The sequence below is a fragment of the Osmia lignaria genome, chromosome 8 (assembly GCF_051020975.1).
Source record: "Osmia lignaria lignaria isolate PbOS001 chromosome 8, iyOsmLign1, whole genome shotgun sequence".
Lineage (NCBI taxonomy): Eukaryota > Metazoa > Arthropoda > Insecta > Hymenoptera > Megachilidae > Osmia > Osmia lignaria.
The window spans coordinates 15,536,621-15,553,905 of NC_135039.1; the positions used below are offsets into that span (position 1 = coordinate 15,536,621).

At 32.9% G+C, this 17,285-nt stretch overlaps 4 protein-coding genes across 16 annotated transcripts; 1 reads left to right on the forward strand and 3 right to left on the reverse strand.

Annotated features, from left to right (window-relative positions):
• Positions 1–5: 5 nt before the first annotated feature.
• Positions 6–14,006, forward strand: LOC117606753 (uncharacterized). 9 transcript variants are annotated; one of them, XR_013062615.1, is made up of 5 exons: positions 6–143; positions 262–3,042; positions 3,118–3,165; positions 3,241–4,189; positions 4,307–5,205. XR_013062615.1 is itself a non-coding variant. In XM_034329623.2 (5 exons), exons 4-5 carry the CDS (start codon positions 13,331–13,333, stop codon positions 13,866–13,868), a joined length of 471 nt encoding a protein of 156 aa, XP_034185514.1. In that variant the 5' UTR covers positions 6–143; positions 262–432; positions 11,032–11,149; positions 13,170–13,330; the 3' UTR covers positions 13,869–14,006. The 9 variants fall into 9 exon arrangements, 7 of the variants coding, with proteins under 7 accessions (XP_034185514.1, XP_076545843.1, XP_034185512.1 ...); XR_013062616.1 differs by lacking the exon at positions 4,307–5,205 and having other exon boundaries at positions 262–432; positions 2,985–3,042; positions 3,241–3,957; XM_034329623.2 differs by lacking the exons at positions 3,118–3,165; positions 3,241–4,189; positions 4,307–5,205 and adding exons at positions 11,032–11,149; positions 13,170–13,591; positions 13,659–14,006 and having other exon boundaries at positions 262–432.
• On the reverse strand, positions 603–3,582 carry Hex70a (hexamerin 70a). The gene is made up of 6 exons (XM_034329609.2): positions 3,358–3,582; positions 2,612–2,948; positions 1,973–2,382; positions 1,589–1,905; positions 1,171–1,523; positions 603–1,093 (listed from the first exon to the last, which is right to left on the reverse strand). The coding sequence occupies exons 1-6, from the start codon at positions 3,580–3,582 to the stop codon at positions 690–692; spliced, it is 2,046 nt and encodes a 681-aa protein (XP_034185500.2). The 3' UTR covers positions 603–689.
• Positions 7,391–10,224, reverse strand: Hex70c (hexamerin 70c). Its single transcript, XM_034329610.2, has 6 exons — positions 9,911–10,224; positions 9,319–9,652; positions 8,831–9,228; positions 8,434–8,750; positions 7,997–8,355; positions 7,391–7,920 (listed from the first exon to the last, which is right to left on the reverse strand). Exons 1-6 carry the CDS (start codon positions 10,133–10,135, stop codon positions 7,514–7,516), a joined length of 2,040 nt encoding a protein of 679 aa, XP_034185501.2. The 5' UTR covers positions 10,136–10,224; the 3' UTR covers positions 7,391–7,513.
• A 416-nt stretch (positions 14,007–14,422) lies between the features above and the next one.
• Positions 14,423–17,262, reverse strand: LOC117606750 (protein TAPT1 homolog). 5 transcript variants are annotated; one of them, XM_034329613.2, is made up of 8 exons: positions 17,096–17,254; positions 16,857–17,037; positions 16,348–16,502; positions 16,170–16,267; positions 15,770–16,101; positions 15,544–15,641; positions 15,256–15,471; positions 14,426–15,180 (listed from the first exon to the last, which is right to left on the reverse strand). In XM_034329613.2, the coding sequence occupies exons 2-8, from the start codon at positions 16,999–17,001 to the stop codon at positions 14,674–14,676; spliced, it is 1,551 nt and encodes a 516-aa protein (XP_034185504.1). In that variant the 5' UTR covers positions 17,002–17,037; positions 17,096–17,254; the 3' UTR covers positions 14,426–14,673. The 5 variants fall into 5 exon arrangements, with proteins under 5 accessions (XP_034185506.1, XP_034185508.1, XP_034185504.1 ...); XM_034329612.2 differs by having other exon boundaries at positions 14,427–15,180; positions 16,857–17,044; positions 17,096–17,253; XM_034329615.2 differs by lacking the exon at positions 16,857–17,037 and having other exon boundaries at positions 14,423–15,180; positions 17,096–17,255.
• Between the last annotated feature and the right edge of the window lie 23 nt (positions 17,263–17,285).

Genomic DNA, 17,285 nt, shown 5'->3' on the forward strand with positions numbered 1-17,285 from the left:
TTCAAAATGAAGGGAACCGCAACAATTCGTTTCTTTTATAAGCAACTTCAGTTTATCACGTGCTTTTAAAAAATATCCGTTATAAAATATGAAATATCCAAGAAATATACAATTTAGTTTTTGTGACACATCAGGACAGTTAAGTAAGTATGTTTTATTTAAATAATTGTCGAGTACTGACAATAGTAGTAATCGTTGTAAATGACTATAATAAATTACTGCGTTCTAAATAAAAAAGTTGATTAATACATGAATTTTTAGGTCTGTGTAATATTCTTACAATTAGATGAAAATAAATTTGATATTTTATTTGGATGAGAGTAAAATGGTATGGAGAATCAAAAGAAGAGATAAAACATAGAGAACCCTAATGGTACAGAGTTCTGTGGACAAATGGCTACATTCTCAAACATTTGGCTGATATGAATCCAGGTAGGTACCTATTTAGAAATAGAGATTACACAAAGATGAATACTTTTATAAAAAAGATTATATACCAATTCTTTGGTCATACAAATTTCATGGTGTACCATTTAAGGAAGTACAAATCTGTATACATAAGCTTAAAGGAGAACATGGTAAGATAATAATTCAGAAACATATTGGGAGATAGAAAAAGTAGCATTTATTATAAAATTACGATATCATAGAAGTAAATGTGCAAGATACAAGCGAAAGAAGAAAAGTATTTAATAAGTAAGACCCATTTCAAATTCGTCCTTGTGATAAATAAGAATGTTTTTGAACATCATATTAGGGCCATCGTATTTGAAGTCATAAAGAGGCTTGTCTAGAGGGAAACCAAATGGTCTCTTGTCAAATTTATAACTGCCCCATATTCTGGAAGTATATGGTACTTCTGTAGTCACTGGGCTGACGTATAAGAAGAATTGGAACGGCATTCCTTCCTTTTTGCCCTTTGGTAACAACAGTCTTTCCGGGAATCCAAATACTCTCTCGTTATAAGTAAACGATTCCGCACCATCGAGAGCCTTCAGGACTTTCTTGTAGAACACTTCGCTTGGTTCTTGATCGGGAATCACGAAGAAGCAGTCTTGACTGTTACGTCCGATTTTGTTCTGTCCGGCGGTCACTGTTGACAGATTATAATAAATTATATTAGACACATTTAAATATAAATACATATATTGTAATAAAACATAAACTTACAGTCAACGATCCAGTTGTCGATTTCGTAGAAGTATTTCAGACTGTCTGGAATTTCTACTAATTTGTGGTGCGAGTCGTATTTGGGTCCAAGGAAGATTCTGAACGCCGCTTTCATTGGTTTCTCAGAGTTAACCGTGATGTGGAAGTTGAATGGCTTGTGATTCAGACGGTACTGTCTAATTTTTATTAACGATGTTTCGGCTTCTCTTTGATCTTCTACTAATAAACCATTGCTGATGGATGTGTCATATTGATCGAAGTATGTGGTTAATTTATCAACAACGAACGATTCAATCTTCAATTCTGGGTAAACAATTTCGTCTCTGGTGTATGGTTCTTGACGCATTTTGTATCTGGAAATACATATTAAGTAACATTGAAAATAATATCTAGAATTTATTATAAATTTATTAATTACCTGTAGTAATAGCGGTATATTCTCTTGTAAAGCCTGTAGAATGCAGGGTCCCTCATGGAGCTGCTGAACGTTTCCAGGGCGCTAGGGAAGATTTGATAGGGGTTGGCTGGTTCCAAATTGTAACCAAGGATCTTTCTGCCCAACGTATCGATGCTGCCATAGAAGTCACGGTTGTAAGAGTCTCCGTTACCCTCGATTATATTTCCAAGCATATTCAAACCATCCTCCTGGTATATATTGTACCACTTGCTGTCGTTTCTCAGTATAAAGCCAGAATCAATTGCTGCAGTTATTCTTGATTCCATGTCCATTATATCCTTTAACAAATAGATTTATGTTAGATTAATTGGCTCATTATTATTGTTACTGCTATTATTTATTCACCTGAATATATTTGTATTTGTAGACAGGGAAGTTGCTCCAGTCTGGTCTCTGTGGGTACGGCATTCCATTGTGATATGTCATAGTAGGATAGTAACCAGCGTAGAATGGTTTCTGCCAGTCGAAGTCTTCGATTTTAGGCAGGTCATTGGAAAGTCTTTCCAGATAGTATCTGTTCAACAGTTGTTTGTGCCCGTAAAGGTATTCTTCTCCTCGGTATTGTAAGAAATCAAATTCGTTCGAGCTCAGCCAGAATGGGCATTCTTGACGGAAGAAGAAGTAGTACGCGTTCAGACCTACGTCCTCTGTGAAATAGTTCAACTTGTTCTCAAAATTGTATTCGCGATTAAGGTACCAGCCGGAATAGTTGGCAGGAATGATGTACGTTTCGTATGGTCCAGTTTTCTGCGAGTCTGAAATCAAATTTCTTATGATTATTTCGCTTCACAGCAAGCGCAATGAGATACCGTACCATAAATGCTATATTAAGCAGTCTTCAAGATTGATACAGGAAGTAAACTTTATAAATAATCTTATCTACCCCTTTGAAGTTTATTTTTAGCTCTATTTGTCTCCTTAATTAATTCTGTCGATATTCTACTGCAGTAAAGACATCTAAATTGATTAAAAAAACATAATTACCTAGTTTACCGAAAACTTTGGCATGGTGTGCCTTTTCAAGCACCTCAGAGTTGAAGTACGCATACGGGTACATTTCATATGGGGGTGGTAATTGAATGTATTTAGTGTCCGGTCTTCTGATTACAGCATTGCAAAGAGCAAAGTAGAATTGACCCTCGTTTACGTAAATTCTTGCCCAAAGTGCTGTGTTGTAGAAAGTATCGAAATCGTTCGCGTAATAGAACAGTCTGAACAGAGCTACCATTTCTTTAAGCAATTTTGGATAATAAGGCGAGAACATTTCTCCCCGTGGAAGCATTCCATTTTTGTACATGTACATGAATTCTTTCACGGCATCCTAGAAATTAAGTAAGAACATTTTTTATTACTTCAGATTTTAGTTTGAGTGAGTGCCAAAAAATTACAGCGAAGAAAGGTTGATTTAATATTAGGTAAGTATAACACGTGTAATTCATCTACAACAATTTTATCATATATCATTTCTAACATAAATATTTTATTTTTAGGTAAAATGGGGCGCAACATACAGACAGACAGATGCAACATAATATTAAGTAAGTATAACATGTGTAGTTAATTTACAACAATTTTATCATATATCATTTCTAACATAAATATTTTATTTTTAGGTAAAATGGGATGCAAGATACAGACAGACAGACAGATGCAACATAGCCAGGAGGTGGGCGATTATAGTGATTCTTAGTAAGGAAAGGATTAATAATTATTACATTATGATTACTGACCGGATTCCTGTACAAACTAATGCTGTTCTCGATGTTCCATGCTTGACCCTCGTTGTACAATTGAACGTTCACCACATTGGGTTGAGAGATGTGATAAAGTAAGTTGTAAATCTTCTTTTGCTTCAATAGGAAGTCTTTGTCGGCTGTTTTGGTGGTGAAGTATTCTGCGCTGACCAAACTGAAGGCCAGCAACCCTAACACCCAGATCCGTGTCAACAGTAACATTATTTTTCAAAGTTCAAAACTCTAGCGTCCCAAAGCGTGGATGCTCCGCTCGCGGCTACTTTTATACTCTGTCATCCCCTCCATTAATTGTGTCTTTTATAAGTAAGACCTCAGCGTTATCGAATAACTTTGTTATTTAACTAACTATGAAAATAATGTTTTGTTTATTCGTTTATTCTGACACTTGTATGGATGGGATGAGATTCAAGCGTGTTGCTTTGTAGATTGAATTTTGGTTGAATAGTTCATGGGTATTAGGTAATGTTGCTGATATTATTAATATTTTTATATTACTACGTTTTGTCAATAATATTTTCTATTGTGATCAAATTAGGAATTCGTCAAACTAAATTACGTGCAATTTTTTTTTTTTTTTCCCCGTGCCATTTATAATGACCAGGAAATAATGATGGTACGAATGGGTTAATCAAAGAGCAAATTTTGAATTTTTAGAATTATTTTGTTTTCTCTATTGAGAATAACATTTATTTTGTATTTTTTTATTTCTTAAGTAATGATTCATTAGAAAATTATCTATCAAGCTTCTCGGTGATTAATTTCACAGACAAGCCGTCGTCTGAAGAAACTGATAAAGTATGTTGATTAGGTCAGTTTCGCCAATTGTGGCACTTCATATTTTAAATGTTTCATTATTTTTAAATCAACTTCTTATACTATACTTGATATACAATTGTAGTATAGAATAATTGTATTTTAATTCCAGGTTTCAATATTGAATCTTAGTCATTATCAATTACCAATGTAATTTTCTGTAAAAAAATAATGACTGTTTAGAATACATAAAGCAAAGCGAATACGTATTAAATTGGATAATTGCTTTGGTTACTTATTAATCTTGGGTAATAAAAGTTCAGTGTAGCGCATCGTTGTTGTTAAAGTGACTTTTCTTATCAATATTTTGTTTGTTTAAACGCAGAAAACTAAAGTAAGCAAGTAAGTAAGCAAGATATCTGAACAAATTCGAAATCTGTTTGACACCCTGACATCGAGTAACAAGTACCAATTTTTAAATGACCTATAAATATACCCATTTAATATGAATGATAATTAGTTTTTTTTTTTTTTATTTAACATAAAAGTTTGGAAAAACATCTTTGAACATAATAGGTGAAAATTTGAATATGTAATATTTTGAATGACAAGATTTCTTAAATATCTAAAATTTCAATTTTGTTTCAAATATAAGATTAATGGAACGTATAAAAAACACGTTATCAGTCATTGATATTTCTTATCACCAGAAAACACTTGCTCTCACTTGAGATCATAGCTTTCCCTTCCCTTATTAGTTTATGTTTTGTCAATAATTCATGAAGATACTATTGTCTTCACGATAATTATCCGTGATTTATGCCGGAAATAAAGCCGTCTTGTCCGAGCAGCTGTTGTTTTCCTAATAGAAACGAACGTTTAATGATCGTCTCCTAGAGATAATCAAATGTATATCTTATTAATTTCAATAATTTTTCATTAGTCATCGTTTACTTAGAACAGTATTAGATCATTGCATATCAAATGGTAGATTTCGATACATTAGAAAGTTTGAATATAATTTGATGAATTAAAAGCATCATGGAACAATTCTTCTGGCATATCAAAATTTGTGAAAGTGGATGGGGTGTGGTGGTGGTGATGGTGGTGTTCACGAAAGGTGGGTTGTGATGATTGACCAGGAAGTAGAAGTAGTTTAAGTCAACATCCTCAGTGAAATAGGTCAGTTTTTGTTCAGGTACGTCTTCTCTGCTCAGTATAGTTAGCTGGGATTACATAGTAGTCGCCTCCAGTCGCTGATTTCTTCACCTCAGCTACTTTAAATTAAACTATTTATATATTAATAATTCTCCATTTGGCATTTAACTGGTATTATAGCAGTGCCATAGTGATAACACTTGCCATCATTAGAAAGAAAGTTCATATTATTTTACTAATCAACGTCACCAATGGCGATGTTGTAAGCTTTCTGCATGGCATCCTCGTTGAAGAAGAAGTATGGTTGCACCTCGTACAAGGGTGGCGACTTGATAAACTTGGTGTCAGGTCGTTCACATGGAATCTAGCCCATACAACGGTGTTATAGAACACCTCGAAGTTCTTTGAGCTGTAGAAAACACTGTAGATAACCTCAACTATGATGGTAGACGTGCGGGTTCAGCAGGGTGAACTCCGTTCACTGCTTCGTAACCAACAGACACCATAATGAAAAATATATTTTGAAAGTTTATAAGAGAAGACTACTGCTCTATCATTGAACCGTAATTGAGTCAAATCATCTCGGTCCCGTTCGGTTTATATAGTGGGTCCAAAAGCTTGGACTTAGATAAACATCGGCGATAATGTATCGGGATCGATTTAGGGAAAGATTACAAGGGTGGTGAAAGTAATCATCTTATCTTCGGCTCGTGGACCAAGCGTCGATAGGGTGTAATTCGATTGATTTAATTAACTGAAATTTTTTGCGAAGACCTAACAGTGCCTTCTAAAAAATATTACGAATCAATATTTAAAACAAAAATAATATTTTTCAACATTCATAATCTGAATGTGAGAGTAGTGATTGACGAAAGCAGTAAATATAACTGATTATTATTTAGTCGAAATTTATATTGCTCGTTATCGTTTGATAAATTTTTCTCATGATGAGATATGACAAATCACTATTTACGTATATTATTGATAACGATTAATTGCATATTAATTACATAATTATATGTACATTCGATTTATAATATAGAGAGATATCATCTAGTCAATTACTGTATGATTACTAGGTTTGTAGTAATCTTACCTCTTATAAATTCATATATTTGGACATTACTCAGGCTACGCACGAGGTGTAAGGATGCTGATAAACTTTCAATTTACGTTAATTAATAATAATCATTCAAGACATACGTTCACCTTTGACCCGAAAAATCTATTTCAACAGATCATGCAGTCAGAGTGAATGTTGTCTTATTTTTCTTTTATATAAACAAAATCCTTTTCATTAACAGTCATAATTAGAGAATGCTATTCTAGTTTATATTTCTTATTATTAAAGAAATCATGCTGCATTATTTTGTCTGAGCAGTATTTTAATTCAACACTGTTTATTAGGAGCTCTTCGTTTGGAGAAATCATAGTTCCCCCTTTATCTTAAATTTATGATTATATCAATTTAATCCAGATATGCAAACATTCGTTCTCTAATTGTGATAAAAAGGTAATGTTATCTTCTACTTATTTATAAAGAGACGATAGTTTAATATTTGTTATGTAAAGGAGATTGAATGTATACATTCTTTATCTCTATTCAATGTTATCATTATTTTGAATCAATTTGATTTGATCTGTATTTTAATATTTGAAATGGAATTTCAAACGTTGTTAACACATAATAAGTTCATTCACACTCGGCACACAGAAAGTTCATTCACTCTTAGGATTTTTAATTTCTCTCCTGGAATTAACAGTTATCGGTTGAACGGACTTTGCATGTGCTTGTAACAAGTTTAGTCGAGTAAATCTTCTTGTAATAGAATACTGATAATCATTATCTCGTTAAGTATTCCTTTCTTGATACAATGGCTGAAGATTGCAATGCATAAGTAGCGTATAATACTTATTCTTAACTAATAAAAGAATTCTACATTGCACCTAAGCATATAGTGTCCAAGTATCGGGTAGTCTTCTTTAGGGAAAATGGCACCATAAGCCTCTCCTTAGGCCCTACTACCATATTATCAATATTCCTTGTAATATTCTAAATTATTGAGGCTTGTTAGTGGAAAACAATGGAATAGAATAGTAAGATTTAATAAAAAAAGCATTTATTTAATTCAGAATCTTTTATTTAAAGAATCTTTTCTTTGCGGTTAAGTAATCACCGACAAAGGGATGCTTCCAGTTTCACCAAAAGGAAAGTGTCCGTTTAGTAGTTCATTCCCTCGCCCTTTGGAATCTCGTAGATGTACACGTCCTTGAAGAACATGTTGGGGATGGAGTAGTTCCATGTATCAGGCATGGGTCTGTCCAGAGGGAATCCAAGTGATTTCTTTTGGGGGAATTTATCGGCCGCGGGGTTCAAGCACATCGTCGGGTCGTTGCCGTTGACCGTGCTCAGGAAGAAGAACATCTTGTACTTCATACCGCCCGTTCTACCTCTGGGCAGAGTCAGATGTTCTGGGAAGCTGCGGTCTTCCTCGGAGTAGACGAAGGGTTCACTACCGCTGATGGCTTTGTTCAGTTTGCTGTAGAAGTAGTCGGCTTCCATCATGTTTGATGTTGTCAACGAAGACTCTGAACTGCTACGTTGAATGTTATTGGGACCAGGAACGACTGGAAAGATGTAAGAAAAATCTGTTAAAACATCCATTTAAAGAAAAATTCAATGTAAAATAATAAAGACACTAACGTGTCACGTTGAATTGGTCCATTTGCATGAACTGATAGTAGAATTTTTTCAGGTAAACCATGTCATCTTTTACGTCGTCGTACGCTGGACCAAGGAAGATGCTGAGGGTAGCATCCATTTTAGTTTTGGAGTTGATGGTGAAGTTGTACATGAATGGCTGGTAGTTCAAGCAAGGACGACGCGCTTTCATAACAAATTTCTTTCCGTTCGTGAAGGTGTCCACTGCCACGGCATTGTTAATAACAGTGTCGCACTTGTCGAAGTACGTGTAGAGTTTATCTACGTTGGAAACGAATTCGAATTCCACTCCTGGCAACACCAGTTCCTCTTCAGTGTATTGAGGCTGGTTTTTCTTGTATCTGTGGAAATACACGGTGAACAGTTTTATTAACTTATGTTATATGTTAACTTTAATAGACTCTGAAGGATGAAAATACCTGAAGAAGAACGACATGATTCTCGAGTAGAGCATGTAGAATGCTGGGTCTCTCATGTTGGTGGCGTGCATTTCAAGAGCACTGGGTATCGACACGTTCTGGTTGGGTTTATCAAAGCTGAAGCCAAGGATGTTACGTACCACAGCATCGTACATTCCGTAGTATCGACGGTTGCAAGAAGCACCGTTTCCTTCGATCACATTGGCCAACATGTTCAGACCTCCCGGAGTGTAGATATCTATCTTCCTTCCTTCTGTGTCTATCAAGTATCCAGAGTCAATTGCGTCCATTATACGATTTTCCAGAGTGAAGACCTCCTGGAAAATGAAACAATTGTTGGTATCCAGTCATCCGTAAACTCTTAAGACTGAAAATGGTTTCGGTAGAAGCTGCATACTGTAAGATAGTTGTATTTGTGAAAGGGGAGGGACGCGTATTTGTGTCTCTTAGGAACTGCTACGCCATTGGAGTACATCAGATTCGAGAAGTAAAGGGGGTAGACGGGTTTGTTCCAGTCGAACGATGCTATCCTGCTAATGTCGTTGGATCTGCGTTCCAGGTTATACCTGGCCATCAGTTGTTTGTGGATGAAGAAGTAACATTCTCCACAGATTTCCTTGCGTTTGTTGTTGTTTAACCAGATGGGGGACGCCATGCGGAAGTAATAGTAATAAGCGTTTAAGTCGGCATCTTCTATATAGTAGTCCAGCTTGTATTCATAGTCTACGTATGGATACATGTATTTGCTGGAGTAATTGGCAGGGATTATGTAGGTACGTTCCTGAACTTCAGTGCCTGAAAAGTATTATTAATATTAAACATCGAGATTTAAGGTATCCTGTCCGTTCAATGAGGAATAGAGTGTTAATAGACGAAAAGAATCACCTCTGATCATTTTAAGGTAGTGTGCTTGTTGGATCACTCTGGATTCGAAGAAGAGGTTTGGATAGATCTCGGAGATCATTGGCAGACGTACGCATTGGCAGTCGCTTCTGTAATTAACTGCGGTCGTAAAGGCCATGGTGAACATGCCGTCGTTCATGAATATCCGAGCGAAACAAGCAGTTTTGTAAAAGGTCTCGAAGTCCTTGGCGGTGTAGAACAGATCGAACAACAATTGCATTTCGTACCGTTGCTCATGGTTGTACTGGTTGGAGATGGCACCGCGGGAAAGGAACATTCCTCGCTTGTACATCCAGAGGAACTGTTTGACAACAGTCTGGAACAAAGATGTTGAATTTTCAAATGGTATTCCAATGGGGAAAAAATGGCAATTTGCTATTTATCCCTTTTCAGGTACGTTAAATTCTTTAGATTAGCTTCTTCTACTTTTCAAAATCCAAAGCAAGTTATAGGAGACTCTTTCCTCTACCCTTATCCTTAGTTAAAAGAAGCCTATCCTAGCGCCTGGTAAGGCATAGTAAGCATCCTTAAGGAAAATGGCACCACTTTCAAAATAGAAAACAAAAGAAGTCACCTGGTTTTTGTAATTGTCCATGTTTTCGCTGATGTCATAGTGCATGCCGGTGTTGTACCAATCCGTGTCTTTCAGATCGTTCTGTCTGATATAGAGCAGGATATTGTAGAGCTTCTTCTGTTTGTCCAAGAAGTTCTTGTCGGCTGTATGAGTTCCGCTCAATTTCGCGCCTTCGGCAACGCATAGCATGCCGCCGAGCGCCAACAAGAGCGCTACCTTCAGCATCCCCTTTTTCTTTCTTTCAACAACAAAAAATATATACAGCAAATACAAAAAAGTTGATCACCCTCGGTAGAATTGAATGAATATGTACCGGGTTCCCGTTCATCCGTGCTTTTATACTTATTCGGAATAAAATAATCACGGTGAACCTCTGACCCACATCGTATTACCAAAGATACCGTGTGTCATCGTTACGTGTATATTTGTACGTTTGATTATTATTAATGGTTGGATCTGTCGAAAGAGGTTTCAATTTGTTGACGAGAAAAAGGGAAAAACTGATATCTTTCCTTACTTTTCTCGCTATTTTAATAAGACTATTCTAGTTTTCATCTCGATAGGGGTTTTCAAGGATGTCACGGATCGAGGGGTTTGTTTTTCATAAGAAAATAAAACCTTTGTTTTATATATATGTAAATAGTTAACGAACATAGTGGAATATTTTGTAATTTTTAATATCAAAACTAATTTTAATCTATTTATATTAAAAGAATATACAAAAATTGTAATATTTCCTTTAACATACAAGAAAAGATTTCGTTGATATCAAAAGAAAAAAAGAGAAAATAATGTTTACATTGTTACATAAACATGGACCATTCACGAGGTCTTTTTATTTTTGAAAATTTTTTTATTGATATCTGGACGACAGTCCAAACTACATTAAATATTTATTACACTTTTTGTATTTATTATTTTAGTTACATGAAAAAGATCTTGTTTCTTTTTTTTTTTTGTATTTATCAAGTAAAAATATAGAAAGATACCATTTTTGATAGCCCTTTATAGTCGTTTAATTAGATTTATTAATATAGAATATTCCATAGTTCGTAGGTAACATAGAAACAATACACCGGTATCTGAAATGTCATTCTAACTAATAAATTAACATGTTTCAGGTTTTGCGGTCCGTCAGTCGGTTTCGCAAGCATCAACTAGATCTGTTCAGAAACATGAAGAGGATTTATTTGTATGGAAAATTCTTGTACGATAGAAGACGATTCCATTGTTGCAATGGTAAATATGTTAACCAAATCTCATTTTTATTATTCTTCTCTATATACACGTGGAATGTTATATCTTTCCTTTCAAAGAATAACAAACATTAGTCTGTCTGAGATGAAATTGAAATCATCTAAATAGGTATTATCTTACTATTGATAAGTATAATTCATATTTTCTTTTAGTATTTCCTTATTAAGTGATCATTTTTACCTTTTTATATTATATTAAACATTTATTACTTAGGATGAAAATTTTCTTTTTAATTTAAAAAATCATTCGAGTATTCTTATCTATTACCTTATTTAATTATTAATTCTAACATTATGCGTGTATCTATTGTAGAAGAAAAAAAAAAATGATATACAAATGACTATTTTCACTAAGTATTTGATTGATAAGTATTGTGCGACAGGTCAATGTCTTGAACTTCTGTTTCAAGGGAAAATTTCGTACTCCTTATCGGTTCCATTGATAAACGATGAAAACATTTCTTTCTGAAATGTAATTAAGACAACTGGGTAATCATATGTTGCAAATACATGCAATTTATCTGCAACTGTCACTGCCTCTTTTTTTAAATTTACGAACTTTTGCTTGAGTGAAGAAATCTCTTCACCCCTTTTTATTCTTTCATGATTCTTAATAATATTCTTAACAAACATTTAATATAATATCTAAAAATAAATACACTTCTAAATGGGCTTTTTAATTATTTAAAATTTTTTTAATTTTTCACTTTGGAATCTTAATTTTCTAATTTTTTACTTAATAATTTTATTTAAAAATTATGTATGTTTTTGTATGTGTAAGTGGCATGTACTTGGTTAAAATTAATAATCCTATTTTATATCCACGTATAGAAAAGGGCTGTAATTAAATTAATTGTAATTTAAAAAAAGAACATTTTTACAGCTAAAAGCTGAAGGTAAATAGATTTCTTGAAATAAATAATTTATGAAGAATTGTAAAATGAGTTAATAATCATCTTTGGAATTAAGAACGGACGAATCATAAGAAAAGCTGTTGCAACAAAAGTAGGTATTGCAGAAGACTCCGTTATGGCCAGTTACTAGAAAAAGCGAACGTTGATTCCACGGGAGTGCAGTAGGTTTTTACTAACGAAAAGTGAACATTCCCGAGGACATTATGGGAATTACTGTAAAAGGGTGCAGTGGATTATCTTTGAATATAAGGAAACATCATAAAAAAGTTATGGGTGGTGGTTATTGAAGAAAGTAAATTTGAAATTTATACCATATGGTACTGCAGGGACTATGAAAAGACATCTTGGATTAGTTCAGTGTAATAAAAAAGAAGACTAAACGTATGTGCTCCTCACAGAAGACATGATAATTGTGAACAATTATATGATAAGTAAAGTGAATTTATAAGTTGTGGATGACCCTGCAGAATGGCAGTAGATTACTCTAGTAATTGCCTTCAACATTTTCATGGTGTCCATAATATCTGTTCTCTTTTTATCATAGCAATGTTGTGAGCAATTGCTGAGAAAAGTAAAGTTGTTTTTCTATGCTTCTTTTTAACTGAAAGAAGCATAAGTTGCACATGACTGTGGTGATACAGTGATATTATACATGACTCAAGAAAAGAAGAAGACACCATTGTTTGTTCATCATAAGACTGAAACACAATACATAACTTCTTTTATAGTTTTACAAGTAATTAAATTAGATGTTGCAACCTGTATATTGTATGAATTAAGTTTTTTTTAGTTGTTTTGTATAAAGTAATCATTCGATTATATTTTTTTCTGACAATTATAACGTGATTGGAACATACGATGCAAACATGTTGTCATTTATAATGCTTTTATTTGAACGATTAATTTATCAGTGTATCAATTAACGTAATACGAAGAAACATCTCGAATGTGTATTTCGTAATAACTACCGAAAAATATTTTCATGAAATAATATGTAAATAAATTTGCTCAATACCTCGGTAAAGCTAATCTCTGTAAATCAAATGTTTATAAATTTTTAATTCTACAAATTATAAACTTTTGTTTTAGGAGAAAAACAAATGATAGTAACTTTGATTGCAATGTCAGAAAATAAATCAGTAATTTAGGTAAATAAATTATAACGAAATTGATTATTTATGATTAAAATTCGAAAACAATTACATTGCTTTCTACATATCTGAAAGATAAAAGATTGGAAGCAAAGGAAAATGAATCTCCCAATTTCAACGTCAGATTTTTTTGTAACCGCATCTGATTGTGGTGAATTACTTACAAGAGTTAAACTCGACATAGAACAGTTAGAATCTGCTATGCAACATCATATAGATGATTATTTAAAGGAAGTGATTGATACTAATGTTAAAACAGATGCAGATAATAAAAAACAGAATATAGACTTTGATAAACACATGGAATTATGGATGAATGATTTGAAACAGCAATTAATAAATTTGCAGTTTTTTGGTAGAGTAAGTTACAATTAAAAAATGTATTATTCAAAATTAATTTTCATTAATACTTGATACATTTTAAAAGGCTGCGACGCTTAGAATATTTGTCTACTACACTAATTATCTAGATATTCTACGAGCACCGATTAAAAAAAGCCACCATCAGCCGTACAAACTACCAGTGTATAATATTGAATTTCCTAAAAATGAACAAACTAAACCAACTTTACTGCTTAAAGATTTGTCTAAGTTGAAAAGGAAGAAATGTTTACCTAAAATCAGTACATGCAATTAAAGTAATATGCATAAATAATTAACTAATAAATTTTCTTTGATTTATTATGAAAAAAATAATATTACAACAATTTTTTAAAATGAAATTATAAAAACTCTTAATGTTATAATATTTAATTTATCGTAAATTCGTTTCCATTTTAATAATAAAATTTATTGCACCAAGTCTTATTAAAAAATTTGTACGAATTAATGAAAAAATATACATTTCGATAGGCTACATATAAATACATATATTATATACATTTATTATTTCTACTTGTTTAAAAATATAATGCTTTGTACACCAATAAGCAGAAATATCTAACACAACAATAGCTACTACTTGTATATAAATATGATAAAGAATTAAACTTAACGCAACGTTAAACCCTGTTGACGTGTAACAGCACCAAATAAATATGTTAGTTTAACAAAGGCATCATAATTCATTGTTGTTCAGACTTTATTAATTTTTTGTACCATTTATTTGTTGATTATATAGCAAAAAAATAGAAATTCTTTGCAAAGTTGAGAAAAACTGAAATAATGAACTATCTATGCACTATATTTTTATTATATCGTTATATAGTTAATAATTATTAATTTTTGATGTTTGAACAGCAATCTTTACAATAGAGGTATTCCTGTTGCAAAAACTTCCAGTAAATGTTAAATATTTATTATCACAGTTTCTGTACAGCAAGGATTTTTATACAGGCCTTTTTAAGAATAAATTTGTAAAATTGTTTCATTACCATTCAAAGAATTTTTCTAATATAAGATTATCAATTGTGTCTATAACTTAGTAAAAAAAGATATATACATTAGTCTATAACTTCTTTACTAATTTTTTCATTGTCTACCTCCTCCTTTAAAACAGCTTCGTTTAGACAAACATTATTTAAACTGATTGAACTATTGGAAAACATTGCTGTAGCTAGATTTGGATTCTTTACATCCGTACTAGTAGCTGAATGCTTTAAAGACACCACCTCCGATTCCTTCGTGTGCGATGCGATCAAATCGCATGCCTTACCAAGAACTACTAAGCTGATTAGAATTCTTAACGCTACTAGAATTAGGTATGCTAAAAGTAAAAGAATTATGTTTGCTGGTTTCGCAGCTGGTGTGATAGTTGTGCATAGGACTCTCCCTATCGCAACGCCAAGAGGAAGAGGAATGAAACCCATCCTACGAGCTACCAAATCTGAAGGATCAGAAAAAGCAGTTTCTTGACGCGTTTGTGCCATATCGTAAGCTAAACTTATAGTGTAACCCCTATACACTGTGGAACGAAGCTCATTAAAACGGGTTATAAAGGCGTGTTTCACCTGAAACAAGTAGAACCTTTCGTTTTATATCAGCAGCTAACGATCACCATGATCTGGTTCTACCAAAATACGTACCCAATCTACGAGGACCTCTGCCAATAACAACATTATACAATCTGGTAAAAGCACCGCGAGACGCTCCGCTTTCCATGCATATTCTTTCATCGTTTGCAGATTTACAGCAAGAAGAAGCATCATTAAATGAAAACGCTCCCTTACGTCTGCGCAAGATAGTTGAAAGAGATTATTCTTGTCAAATTTCTTAAAAACAGAACCTTTCAATTCTACAAACTGGAACAGAAGTACATAGCAGGTGTGTAAGTGGCAGTAGTAAAGGAGATAAATATTTAAAATTAAACTTACATTGTTAGACATCATTATAGTCAGTAAGGCTTTGTTGCTGCTATTTATTGCTACATTTAATGTAGTTGCTTGGAACAATACCAATATACTGTGCAACACTTTAAAGATAAATCTTGTATAGGAAAATACGTTCTATGCTATAAACTTAAAAATTTACAGAAAATGACATTTTTATTTTATTAATCCGCAAACAGTAGCGAGTTATTAATTTATATGTAAAGGATACAAACATAAGTAACCGCAAACAGCAAATGCGGTAGCGTACCCAAATGTTGGGATCCTGTTTGGGTCTTTGATCTAGGCTCTGTAGCAGTCCACAGCAAAGCATCAATTGTATCTTGACCAAAAGCACTGAACAATCTATCCCCAACCTCCAGCATATTATAAAATATGTACAATTTTATTACCGACTGACTTTTCACCAAATGATACATCATAGATGTATCAACTTTCCAAGTAGCTGCCCAACAGCTGATCACTACAATTCCCTTCAAAAGATCACAGATCTCTGCAGGTCTTAAATGTCTTTCTCCAACTTTTAAATTATTCCTCTCTTTTCTAAATTTTACACAGAACATACGATAAATCTTGATACTTGTAAGATTATGCACAACATGCAGGCTTACCTTAAACAGTACCAAAGGGGTCTTGTAATTACTGTCCATAGTGCCATCATGAATCTCAATGGTAAAAATGTGTAAACAAATAGAAATGAGTCTGCACACTAAAACAGAAGACAAATATTTTTAACTACGCACGTTACCTTTTATTTGTGAAATGAAATACCTAAGCAGGTAGCTGTACCTGCAAGAATCCATAGGTCATGAACTTTTCGACTTCCCTTGGAATTTTCATAAAGGAATAAATTTTTTCCCTTCTTGCAGAAAATCTTTCTTCATCATTTTCCAATTGATAGCCTCTCGTTAATTCCGTTCGTAAAAACTGTGAGAGAGACATACCTGAGGTGATAAATAAATACATTACTATTAAAAAGGATGCAATATATCTTTGTTTTGTCTATACATCATTTATATTTACTTTAAAATGAAAGAAATGCAAATAAAATATATCATAACAATGTATTTGAAATAATTTAATTTTAATAATTCCTTTACTAAAAATAAGCAAGGTCTTTAGCTTCATTTACAGATAAAAAGAAAAATAATATTATGATAATAGAAACATTTTTTTAATTTTTACAACTTCTTATACACATATTCAATATGAACACATTCGCATATGTTAGTAATTAATAATGTCATACATGTCAGTAAATTTGTCTAATAAATAAACCACAGTTATAAAAACAACACCTTGTCCTTTTTGCCGACGTTTCTCAAAACTGAATTGACTCTTCACATCTTGAATTTTATTACTCTGGCTATCGGACTTTTTGGTAGACTTAAATCTTATACATTTTTTTTCAGTAAAATTTTGCCAATTCTCATCGATATTCATCGTTTCTGTTCATTCCTTTTCACGTTACTGCATAACCTTAAATCTGTCGTCTTATCAATGTCAGTTTAAAATTTATTTTTACTTGTTGAAATACCTTTAGCTATCGAAATTCTCCTTCATCGATACTTAAGTAATTTTAATTATCTAAAGATGTAATTTATCATTTCTTTTGTAAACTGTTATATAAACTAAAAACTTGTAAAAAAAGATACATTCCATACATAAACTGACATACAGCTGTGATAGGACAGTGACTACAGATGTAGGAGACTGGACATGCCTTT